At 40.7% G+C, this 13,353-nt stretch overlaps 1 protein-coding gene across 8 annotated transcripts in view; it reads left to right on the forward strand.

Annotated features, from left to right (window-relative positions):
- Nucleotides 1–13,353, forward strand: part of NRXN3 (neurexin 3) — an 891,513-nt gene that overhangs the window by 13,446 nt on the left and 864,714 nt on the right. Inside the window, exon 2 of one of the 8 annotated variants that reach the window (XM_042869951.1) lies at nt 6,150–6,164. The exons of the other annotated variants lie outside the window; for them this stretch is intronic. Within the exon in view, the coding sequence (XP_042725885.1) occupies nt 6,150–6,164 (15 nt within the window). The remainder of the gene's footprint in view (nt 1–6,149; nt 6,165–13,353) is intronic. 8 annotated transcript variants of the gene reach the window in all.

Here is a 13,353-nt window from a genome sequence, read left to right on the forward strand (position 1 = left end):
AATTTACTACAAAAGCTGTAAACATTACTTATGGATTGTTTTAATATAACACACAACAGAAAGTTACTGCCTTGTTCTCTGAAGAAGCACATCACTGTAATTCCTTCGGGCCTGTAATAACATTCATCAGCAGAACTAGGCCAGAAGAAATCAGATCTAAACTAACAGTAATGTCAGGATCAGGAGTGACATTTGTTGATAGTGTTGATAGTGTTAAAAGTGAAACTCAAGTTACTCAGAACAAAAGAGTGTCCAGTCCAAACGGAGATGTATTGCTAGAGCAATTAACTCCATTAAAGGTATTTGAAGAGTGGTCCCCAGATGTGTGACTATATGGATCTTTTCCTTAAATCTTTCTGGCAGTCTTTCATGAGCCAAACCACAACTAGACACTGATACTCTGGCTGTTTGTTACCCAAAGCAGAAGTATCATAAATTGATTTTTGTAGCTGCTTATGGCTCTGCTGCTTTTCACTGCTTTCACCCAAGCTTAATCATCCCATCCTGACTTAACTCTGACTTTTGCTGGTTCATCATTGTGTTGGGAGTAGGACGGAAGCAGAGAGTGATCTGGCTTGGGCATTGCTCCTGGTTCCTCTGACCCCAACCCTAATGTGGTTGCTGAGGGAGAGTGATTTCAGGAAGGGAAGACGGAGAGAGAGAAATGACAGATGATGTGAGGAGTTAGCAGAACTGTCAGGATGATCATGGCTGGCAGGGGAAGAATCTCCTGGTTGTGACTGGCCAGGCCAGCCTTCACATACTGACACTGGGGGGAGCAGACTCTGCAACAGGGGAAAAGGAAAGTCAGTCTTCTAAGGAAAGCTGAATTTGTGTGCCCATGTGAGAAGTGCCCACGCATGGAAAACTTGTCAGCCTCCAAGGCACCTCTGGAAGGATAAAGCTCGACTTTCACATTTACGTCCTATTATTTGTCATTATCTAAATGAAAGCATCTCTATCACTTGAGGATCTCTTCCCTGATTATCTACTGGTGGAGCTCAAAATCTCCCACCTTTTGATGTTGGATTTCCATGCTGGAATTGGCTGCTTAATACTAGACAAGATACATTCTTCACACCTTCCCAGCAATCATCAAAAGTGTCCCAGGAACCTTGCCGGGTGTAAGAAAATTGAAGCCATATAGGCGCTCTCTCTCTTTTTTTTTTCCTTCTTTTTTTTTTTTTTTTTTCTTTTTTCCTACAACAGTCTTTTTATTTTCTTATTCTTCTGCTCTCAGAGTTAGCCTCTGGGAGGTCTTCCATGTCTTCAAATGTAACTATGGATCCTATGGTCCACACATTCCACATACGTGAAATTAGAGGAGTTGTAAGAGCTCTGAGTCTCCTTTTCCTTCCTGGGATGGCTTGAAAATGCTGTGGCCTTCATTTATTTCCCTCTGGGCCTTATGACAGGGAACTAAAAGCTGGTATATGTTTAATGCATTCAAACTAAAGTCATTTCTGAACAATTCTTCATCTGTCTTTGTTACCTCCCAGACTTTTTGCTGTGATTTGCTCCTGTCTGTTTAATCTGAATCACACAGACCCCTCTGTGATTCATAGCCAGTCAGGTTTAGGTGCTCTTTGTTTTCTGTGTTTAATTATTGTAAGGAATGGACACAACAGGCATCTCTATTGTATTGGGAAACTTCATAAAGAAACAGATGCCTTATTGTCATTCTCTATGAGAATGTTTAAATTGCAAGATATGAGGTAAAAGCTCCATCTGCTGGAACAGTCCTTGAAGGCCCTGTTGGAGACAAGCTCCAGACACCTTCTGGCAAATAGGTATCTGTAGGGCTCTACACCTTCATGTAGAGCCTACTGTGGCAGAGAGGAAAGCATAGACTGGCATGGGAAAGACAGCAAACAGAAGGCTGCTAGAGATGATTTTATTTGTTTGCTGAGGCAGCAACACCACGCTTATCTTAATAATCATTAATACTTGTGCCAGGTCCTGTATTTTGAAGGTCATCACCAAGATCATGCCTCAGACCTTCTCAGGAACGGCCCAAATGCTGCAGTATCCAGCAAATCAATCATAGTCTGTATTTCATGAGGCTGTGCACTGCTGAGTGATCTGGAGTCTGTAAGAAACAAGTAGCAATGCATTTGAGATGAAGAAAAATTGGTATGGGGAAAAATTGAGACGAGTAAGTTATAGTGACGAAGCAGTACTAATGCTCACTACCAAATGAGCAACTGTATCGTTGTCATCTTCATGAAGACTAGGGTATATCAGCGTGTTGCTGAGTGCTCAGAAGTTGTTCATAAGAGTTTCAGAGGTCCTGGAGATCAAGACATCTAATATAGCTTAGAGGATGTCAAATGACCCAACCAAAGATATTAGATATTCAAAGAGGTTCTGATCAAGCCTGAATATTTTCACTTTTGAGACTACAGCTGTAGTAAAAGACAGGACTTTATGGCTGCAGTAGAGAGTAAGACTTAATGTTCTGAAATGCCGGAAGGCCCAACTACTGCTTTCTAGGGTTTCACATTCTGCCATCGAATTGCAGTGAATACTCAGATCAATAGGTTTTACTCTTAGCAACCTAAGTATCATGCCAAGAATTTTAGAGAGATATTGGAGAATAACACTCTTCTACTTCCCTAATAATGCAGCCCACTCACATTTTACACCTGTAAATCTGCGGTAGTGATTAGGAGCATTTTCAGAGTTCAGTGAATAAATCTTTGGAGACTGTCTCGTCCTGTTTTGTAAATCATGGTTTGGCTGTAGGTCTCTGTCCAGTTTAATCTTTTATATGCTCTCCCTGTTCTTTTTCGGAGCGTCACTCGCTAGAAAGCTTGCCCCAAATAGAAGTGGGTGTTGATTCATTTGAGAGTCATACAAGAGATTGTGTAGGAGTGAATAAGCAGCTTTTGCTCATGATACATTACACCAAATAATAAAGGAGGTTGTTGCCCTCTTCTAGGTTGAAGAAATGTAGTGAATGCATACAAACCATTTTTTCTATCTGAAATTCAGGATAGTAAAATTGTTGTCAACCCTGCCCAGGTCTGGGGATTTGGAACTGGATGGTCTTTAAATTCCATTCTACCCCAACCCATTCTATGATTCTATGAAAGTGAACCTTTACCACTGACATCTCCAAGCTCAAGACTAGCTTGCAGTTCTTTGCTGCCATCACTAGGTTTCTAGGACATTCCTTCATGCCATATTGTTGGCCTCAATGTTCTTAAGACAAGGCCTGGTTTTTTTCAGGCTCTTCATGTCATTGCAGGGGGGTTCATCAAGCACTTAGCATGTGGATAAGCAGATGAATATTCTACAGTGGACAGAAGCTACGACAACGAGGGTTTCACTCATAACAATCTAAGTTTATGGATATAATGATTGAAAGACAATATCCTTCTTCTCTTTGATGTTTTCTCTAGACACTGAGAAATGGAAATTGAAGTGTATTGTACTGGTGAGAAGCAATTGGTGCCTAAAACACTGGTGTGAAGAACTGCTGGTATTTGTTAGGCTTTACCTCTAGCTTTCTGTCATTTTAGGTCAATATATTCTTTTTAGGCACCATAAAAGCAAGAGGATTCCATTTCCACCTCACCTTTATACAGCCAGTCCTGGAGAAAAAGGGTGCTCCTTATTGTCCTTCCTGCAGTTACTGTGGTCGTGACAATTCCGGGGCAATATCACTGTAAGGCGTGGATATCCACTTGAACTGTCTGCAGGGATGAGTAATGTGCTCTCAGAAGGAGGTCTACTCAATACCCTTGAGTAGAAAGTTGTCAGACTTGTTTGAATAGTTTTTCTGCTTGTTTCACAGAATTATATTGTGGCACAATTGAATTATATTGTGACAAGCAATATGTAGGAGATGTACTTGATGTTCTCCCACTGGGCAATCATCGAGCTCTGGATATAGCATTATCAAGACAGAATGACCCTGTTGCTTTATGCTTCCAAGCTGGCAAGCTTCCTCAGCAGACTTTTGATATCTAGCAACTGGTGGCTGCTGAAAAAGTCTTTATAAATGTTCTTCTATATGTTTTCTTAATACAGGTCTTCCATGACAGAATTGTTTACAAGGGAAAATACCATGTGCCCCAGCTGCTGTTTCATATACTGCCTGTACACAAGTTACTTGCCAAATATTTATTGGCTTCATTCTGTGTCTGTTTAGTTTTGTATTACTGACCCATTACTTTCTACTGCTTCCCTGTATATGCCAGCTAATATTCCAGATTAGGTGGTACAAGGCTGTGATTGTTGACTTGTACCAAATCACCAGCTCTCCCCCAGCCTATCTGCAGACAATATTCCTAGTTGAGTAGCTGCTGAGTGTGACAGATGGGAGGTAAGCAACTGAATAAAACCATCAGTTTGCTTCTAATACATTCAAGAGATTGTTATAAAAAACAGCAAGTTCTCACCTTGGAGGAGTTACTTTACACAGTGCGTTTTAAATAGGAGTGCTTAATGCTTTATGAATGTGGTAAAAAGATGGTTTCTACATGCTTGTCATGTGAATGCTGGATTAATATGAAATTATTGGGATACACCTTGCAATAATAGAAATATATCACATACTTACACAAGTACATCCAATTTTGTATTCTAAGTTCAATATTCACGGAGTTCTTCAGGATTTTCATTATACTCACTTTTTTTTCACTACAGATTTGACTTTCACCTGAAGTCTCACAGTGTGCTTTCTAATGTTTGCTTTGAAGCAGCAGTAAATTATCATATTTGAATGCTTTTTGTAAGCCTTCTGGTGCAAAGACTGATCTTGAGCCCCTCAAGGCTAGCTGTATCATGCAGTCTTCCACTGCAAGCAGATGTTACTGAAACTCCATAAGAGAAATTTCATTCCTACCATGTCCCTGGGATTCTCTGCAAACCATTTTCTGTGCTCTTTGTGGAAGAAAAAGTAGTACGTCTCTGGGACCATCTTCCTGTCTCTTAATGACCATATCTAGCTCATCAAAGATACACCTTTCTGGACTGCTTAGAGATTATAACCAGCTTTCATTAATAAGCTGGGCTGTTTTGTTCATCTAGGTACTTCACTAACTGATGTGAAGTCTCCATCCTTGAGATATTCCAGACATGACTGGTCATTGTCCTGAACCTGACTGGATGGATCAAACTAAATGAACTTGAAAGGTCTCTTCCAACTTCAACAGCTTTCTAATTCTGTGGTTCTGTGGTCTCAGAAGCAGTTGCTAGTGCTTGTTTTTGCAACATGTTGTGAGATGGCAATATGGAATTTTCTACTCTTGTTAATCATTATGTCCTTGACAAGGCAGCTAGGTCATGTGCCAGTTCAGGTAAATTGCACTTCAGTTTTCCTTGCTGCATTTGAAATGTTTTTCTCATACTGTCCTCAGGGGGTGTTGATATCCAGTCATTTCCACTGAAATCTACACATGTTTTGAAGAGAGGTAAGTTATGTGTTAGTAATGAGAGTCCCTACAAAAGAAAGGACCTCCCTTCCAAATCCCTCAGCAGTAGTTCTAGCAACTGTCATTGAAATCCAAAGGCGAATTGTTTCTTTACTCCTTAAAAGGTTATTTTGTTTCAGATCTATGTCTCCCTAGTGAAGAAAGTTTTTATTAGCTCTTTATTATGGGATCGATTACTCACCTTGCAGTGAATGAATCTCTGTAAGATGTAATCACAATGGGTTGAACAATTTTCCTTGGTTCTTGCTCTGGTATGGGCCTTCAGATTGTTTATTGCAATAAGAAAAGGGCTGTGGCTTTCCCTCATCTCACATGTGGAGATACAAACACCCTGGGACAGCCTAATATATACCACTGGTCATAAAACCTTTTTCCATGCTTTTAGCGTATGAAGACTTAGAGTTTTAGCATATGAAGACTTAGACCCCCAGCTGGTGAGGGATAACAGTTTCTGTGGGAGATAGCCTTCAGGCATGCAAGAAGCACATGGTGGAAGTTTTCTGTTTCTGCTCTGATGTTATGGCACAGCTCAGCTGCAAAAATACTGCACTTAGAACACATTATTTTTCCTTCTTTCTTTCTGTACTTAAGACCCTGGTGAGATACCAGTTAGTGTCAGTGTCTGGCAGTGTGCTTGGCAGTCTCCTTGGTTTGGGCCTCTGCTTTCTCAGTTTGTGCAGTGCTAACATGTTTATGCACTGCTGGAAGCCAATAATTATGAAGGTGGCTTTTCTGGATGTAGGAATCAGCCAGGATATGAATTGAGGACTCCTCTTGTCTCCTTTCACTTAGGTCATGGAAGGACTGCTTCCATGAATAACTTTCCATCTCTATTGACATAGAGTAGATTTGAATCAGTGGAATGGAAGTGAAAAGCTTCATATTGCTCAACGGTGTATTTTATATAACAGATCTGAAAAAAATGAGCATGGGAGCTATCTATTGCATACACTACTCCTTTTCACAAATTTAAGAAAGAGTAGAAATTCTAAAATATTTTTTCAGTACCAAAAAGATGCCAGGCTTTCCCCCACATCGTTTCTAGCTGTTCTCAGTTCTGAGTATGAGCTTATGTATATTATATTAAGAATAATCACAAGTATTTTGTACTGCATATTTAAGAGAGAGAGGAACTGTTTCTTCATGCAAGTGATTGTAATAGTAATTGTAGGGGCCTGATCCTAGTCCATTCAGTGAGAAGAGACATCTGCTGAATTCAGTGGGTGTGAGGTCCTGCCCTGACCTGTGATTATGTACTTGGGTTCTGCATCTGCATGGATCCTGCTGAATGCTGGAGGTCTACATTTAGACATTTGTACACTAAAATTTAGCATTTTGAAAGATGCAGAATGCAGCTGTTTCCCATCATTATGTTTCACATTTACTTAAGTCAGCAGTTACTCTTTTCTAAGCAGCAAATTTCAACAATAAACAAAGCAAATGCTTCCAATGGAACCTCTTGATGACTCCTATTTAATTTAAATATATATATTGTGGCAGCAAATACAGCAATAACATGAAAAATAAAACCCACTAACATTTACTCTAAAAATGATATGTAGGTGTAGGAGGGAGAGAAAAAGAAGATGTATTTTTTCTGATTACTCATGCAGTATTTAGGATGATTATTGGAGGAGCATGCACTATACTTTTTTATGTGTAATAAATAGAGTTCTCACTTTACAGGCACAGTGAAATTCCATCCTAATTAGAATTGGAATGAATGCATCAATAATTAGTTGATACTTACTTATACCAAACCCAGAGGCTAAGTAGCTAAGGTGGCTGTGTAGCACCATGACGGGCTTTCTGAGGAGTTTTTCCCTCAGAACTGTTCTGCACTGGGGAGTGAGTGGGTGTATGGGAGAGAGAAAAGATGCAGGGTTTTTTTTGGACTTAGGAAGAAAGGCCTGACAACAAATAGAGTAATAAAATAGTGATTTCAGTAAAATAGAATTAAAAGAGGAATATAATAACACATAAATCTTACATCTCAGAAAATGCAGTAAACCTGCTTTCAGGTGGCATCAGATGGAGCTGATCCAGTTGGATTTTCCTTCTTGCACTCATGCTGTGGAACCTTCTATTTTGTTTGTTACACTCCTAACCTCCCGGTAGGCTGGGATTGTATCTCTGTCATGTCATTCACAGACAAACACAGGACACACCAGCAGGTTCCCTTACAACTGGTACTCAAGATAACACATGGGCTTTTTGAGCCCTAAGCCCAAGGCCCAACAGAGTGGTATGGCCTTGTCAAGATAGCCAATTCCTTGAATACAATGTCTTCTGCAAAGCTCTCAGCACTGAATCTTGTAACAAGTCTAGATTTGATTCAGTATTAGTTATAATCAATACTGAGAAAGCAAGGGTGAGTTTTATTTCCAGCGTGAGCTGGATTCAGTGGCGTAATAACATACACGTAGATCTTCCAGTAAAGACATATAAATTACTTAGAAGATATGATATCTGGAATACTCAGTGGAGTCTGCAGGAGGTCCCTTTTAATGTGGAAAATGCCAAGTCTCTTTTTCTATAGGGCACCCATTTGCCTCACAGATGATTGTACTATATCACTTCTATCCTGGGATGCTGTGATGCCTCAAAAGAAGAGTGCTGGCATACAGCACAAGTAAATGAGAGGTGCACCTTGGCAAACGAGTGGTTCTTGCCCTCAAAGGCTGCACAAGGTCAGGACTCAGGCAGTAGCAGCCAAGGGCAGTGGTATAGGATGTCCTCCCCACTGTGGCTTGGCACCTCAGCTCACTGTGAGCACGGAAAAGCTCACAAAGGCTCACCGGTGGAGCAGCATCTCTCTTCCTGCCTCATGCAAGATGAATTTGGCAGCAGAACTGGGGAGGTGGACTTTTCTTCCTTGCAGTTTTTCCCCTTGTTTCACAGCCAATGACCCTTTGCAGAGCAGGCTGGACAGGGGCAAGCAGTGCTGACAGTAAGAGTTGGGTTGGTTTTTCTTCTTTCCAGTCCTCTAGCCTTGGCTGATTCAGCCAAGCACAGCCTTCTGTGGCTCCAGCTCTGCTGCTTCAGATTGCTCTGAGGGGGAATATCAGTCCTTTAATAACTCTGTCAGACTTATCAAGGGATTTGTTTTATTAATTCTAAGACTGGGTACAGCAAATAGATTATAGCCTGGACCACTTCATAGGTTTAATAAGCCCTTTCTGTGCTTACTTATAACTTTTTTTTTTTCCAAATCTCCCTCTGTTAATTACTGTTTTTTGTTTTTGTGTTACTATTTATTGAATGTCCTCAGAGCTGTGTGTGTCACAGAGAATATGCCTGAAGTTCATTCCTATCCATCATTTTTCAGATGATAAGAGAGAAATGGAGATAGCACAAATTGCGCTGGATTTGGGGGTAGTAAATGTCTTTGATGGCTGTCATGGTGATGGTCTGAGAACAAAACAAAGCTGAAAATACTCAGCATGTGAGCAGGTTCTTGCTCAGCAGGAGGGAAGGTGCCCTCTTTCTGTGGCACACAGTAGATAATGTCCCAGTTTCCAGTCTCTGTGTCAGTCCTGTAAGTGATACAGACAGTGGTGAAATACTGCGGGCCCAATTAGAGTGCTCTGAAAAGCTAGCAGAGTGTTTGTAGTGAAGCCAGTTTTATCTTCTTGGGTTGGTACACTTTAGTCTAACTGCTAAAAACAAAAAACTGCTAAGAACTGTTTATGCTGTTCAGCATTGGAAGTTCACTGTTGCCCTGCAGCAGCAGCAGGCTCCCTGTCATCTTTATGTACTATAACCTTCTAATATTGCTTTGCTGGATCTGAGAAGGGGTAGCTATGTTGATGAATCAAGAGAAGGATTTGCTTGTAAGGAAGACATTTAATGTAGGGAGATCCATCCAGTTCACATCCCTTCTTTCTGCCTGGAAGATCTAAGTTACAAGTTTCAAGTTAAGGCTTGAAACAGTGATTTGAGCACCTGGTGGGAAGGCAGGGCCAACCCAGGGAAGCTCAGGTGCATTCAGTGCACCTGAGTGACTGGTGGAGGTGGAGACCTTTCCAGACCTCATTTAAGGGCTGGCAGTGAAGGCAAGGGTATTTTGCTGGAGATCCCTGCTTGCTGGAGGCCTTCCAAAGGTAAGCAAGTTCTTTTCTTTGTTTTTGTGGCTGTGGCTATTGCATTTGAGCAAATCCTTACTTGCTGCAGTTTAGGACCTTGCTGTGTTTTTTGTATGGCATTACACCACCCCAGTCAATTGAAATAGGAAAGTCAGAGGGAAGAAGCTTACTCCTGTTTCCTCAGGTCTGTTGTGTGAGTTGCCTCCGGATTATGAGAACATATCACTTTATGATGTGCTGTGACCACAGAAGTGTCATGTTGGTTGATTTAATATGTGTTAAAGTTAAAACTGGGGGGAAAATTAGGCTTATAATGAGAATCTAGTTTCAACTGTAATTAGAACGTGAGGAAACAACTGTCTATAAGAACATCTATGTCTTGCAAGTAATTTTTGAAAGGCTTTATGAAGCCTAAGGTCCTTCTGCCTTGAAGGGAAGTCTGAATGAGGGTAGGAGGTACAGAGATGTCTAGATAATGCTTTAGAAGCCTGATAGAACAGTTAGAAGTCCAAGGTATATCTAATTTTAGAAGGTCATATATTCTTATTTCACCTAAGCTAGAACTCATTGGGAAGGAAAGAGAAACCATCTTTCTCTTCTTACTGATGGAGATTACCTATGAAAATGAGAGCGGAAAAATTAAAGTAATTTAGTCCCCTATTCTTTTCTGAATGGCACTTAAGTGGAGAAGGCTTATCACTTGTAGTTTGTAACATGATGAACCATATGGTGGCTTTTGCTGTTTGCACAGAACATTGAATGATGATGACGAATTGTAGTCTGTGGAAGATTGTGTGCTGCCTATGCTCTTCTTGGGCACTCACTGTCAGAGCAGTCATATTTTTCTATGATGTGATTTGTTTCTATTCCTCCTTCACAAGAGGTATGGCTTTTCTTGCGCTCAGAAAGTGGATTTTAGGTCAGAGTACCTCTTCATAGGGTTGTGTGAGCAATACTGATAAACAGAAAGGGAAGGTAGAGATAGTTAGCACCAGGCCTTAGTGAGGAATGAGGGTCTTGAGAGAAGTGGGGTGCTGTTAGGCTGATTTGTTTGAACTCAGTCTTTATTTCTTATTCATAAACTTGTTAGCCTGTGTTTCTGACAAGAAATATAACCTGGTTCTCACTGGGCTTTTGGCTGGATTGAGTAGTACTGTATGCCCCTCAGGGTGGGACAGGCTTCTGATGGATTTAAGCCTGTGCTAAAATCTACTGAATGTACATGCTGCCCTGTATCACTGATTGACCCCAGAGTAAAATTGAAAAACTGGTCCTACTGTAGCTAATGTAGATGCCTTTCACTGTGGATACAGAATGGTAGCCATATGCAGATGGTCTTGTTGGGTCAAAACTCTTCAATTAAGAATGAATTGACTAAAATAAGACATGATGTAGTAATTAGGCATACTGTGATGGTATCATTCTGAATATAGAATGATTACCCATAATTTTTTATAAGGCAACAGGTAGGTGAAGCCCTACGTGATATATTCAGCTGCAGGTTTTAAATGAATAAGTGGAAATAGTTTCACACCACATCATTTCTAGCTCTGGAAGAGACTAGGCAAATTCATGGAGAGAGTGAAGTCCATCAAAAACTGCTAAGTATTTTGATCTTGATGCGATCATAGAATCACAAGATTGGAAACAACTGGTAAGATCATCTAGTCCAACCGTCTTCTCATTGCCACTGCTACCACAAGCGCTAAACCATATCTTGCAGCTCCTCATCCAGATGCCTCTTGAACACTGCCAGGGATGGCAACTCCACCACCTCCCTGGGCAGCCATTCCAGTGCCTGACCACTTGATCTCTACAAGTCTATCATTGCTGGAAGCTGCAAATAAGGTTTTTGTGAATTTTCTTTTTCTTTGACTTCTCCCTGAGTCTTTGAGCCTGGCTGTTGTCAGAAGTTTGGTCTTGCTGTGGCATTTGCCCTGTTCCATTACCAAAGCTTAGTCCTGGTGCTTGGCAGCTGGTACTGATGGAGCTGCCCAGGGAGCGTATTTTGAATTAGTGTAATAAAGTAATAGGAAATGAGACTGGGAACGGTCCCAGCAGCCAAATCTTTTCAAGACAAGATCAGGTGTAACTGGAAAATTAATGAAAAATACCAGTCAAGTCTTCTCTTAACAGTCTCCAATGCTGATGGCTAACTTCCAGTACCCATACATTTCCACGGCTACTATCTTATTACTACCACATTCTCTAACATGAAAATTAGAAGCTTCTTTTCATTTGGTCTATAGTGAATCTGGAGTGCATGGTATTTTATTCTACTTGCTCCTGCTCTTCATAAGTTTTGGTTATGTATCCCTGTGTGCTATACAGGACTGTGGACATAGCTGGCTGAACAGAGGTATATGGAGGTGCTGTGTGAAATAGAGGAAAAAGATGTATTTTCCCCTAGTGTTTGGGTCTCTAGGATGAAACACTAAAATCTTCATCCTGGAGTGATCAGACGACATATCTAGGCAGTGAAGATCAACAGATTGCTTGGAGAGCATCAAGTAATTAATTTCCAGTTGAGTTCTTTTGCTAGTAGAAGACTACAGAACAAAAGAGTTTTTCCCTGGCAGTGTAGTCAGGACTCTGAAGAATGTATGTGAACATATTTGTTGGGATGTGTGGGAGGGGATGGTACTTTCACTGAAAGCTGTGAAATCAGTGAGCAGCTTTATCTAAGAATAGTAATGATACAGAGTTAATTAGAGGGATAATTATGAATGCATTTCTCTAACTTCATGTTGACTTTAGTTTTGTTTTTCACTCTTACTGGAGCAAAGTAACTGTGTTTTTTGAGTGGCAGGCATATTTAATCCCTCTATGCTATCTTGTTTTGGAATCGCTCTAAGTGGCCAGGCAACTGTAGCAAGCCCAGTGTTTTTTGCAAATATCTTCTTAGCTAGCTGTACTCTGCCTGGGTGTCTTGGCTGCCCGAGAGGAGGAAGTTTGGCCCTTCGCAGTAGAGTATCCATTTTCTTTATTAGGCATAGAATCTGTTTACACCTAGTGTGCTTTAGGGGGTGACTTGTTGAGGCGTGTGCCAGTAAACCTCACATTTGGCCCTGTGGAGTGCCCCTGAAATTCATAGTGGTGGAACCAGGCTGAGTGTGGAGAATGGGAGGCATCAAATCAATGTTATTAATTCAGGTAAGAATCTCTTCACCTCATTAAAATCTGAAACGTTTCAGAATAGCATTGTACTTTTAATAGAATCAGTCAAGTTATAGTAAGGTTTTATTCTGCCTTTTTGAGTAGTTCTTACTGTTCTACCTCTGACATACTAAACTGTTGGCGTTTGTATAAGCTGTTAAACATCTGCGTCTTTCATTTCAGAGCTGGCTGCATTTCAGTACTGGATGAATGATCCCTATATCACAGCTAATAAGTGTTTTGGGATCCCAAGTATATGCTCTTTGGACAGTACCACAAATGTATGCAATTCTATGAAATATATCAGTGAGTACTATTCTCAAGAGGCTGCAGCCTAAGAGATCCCATAGGACAAAGGACACAGAGAAAAGTAATTGATAGTAATGAACTTGTTTGTGCATGTGTCACCACTTGTCTCTGCTGAATAAAATCAGAAGTGTTCAACACTTCATTAACATAAATTACAGGGTTCTATTCTTCTGAAGTGAGACAATAAGGCCTACACCTGCTAGTACTGTGAAGTTCTTTGTGATCCCAGCATGCAGCTCACTGACTGACATCATAGACTCAAGTGGTCTTGGATTTGTCCCAGTATCATGAATGTTCATAAATAGAACTAGTCTCATCTGTCACAGTTCCACTGGAATCAGTGGAAAGATACCATGGTAAGA

The sequence above is a fragment of the Lagopus leucura genome, unplaced genomic scaffold (assembly GCF_019238085.1).
Source record: "Lagopus leucura isolate 7727_CA_CO unplaced genomic scaffold, USGS_WTPT01 Super-Scaffold_1, whole genome shotgun sequence".
Lineage (NCBI taxonomy): Eukaryota > Metazoa > Chordata > Aves > Galliformes > Phasianidae > Lagopus > Lagopus leucura.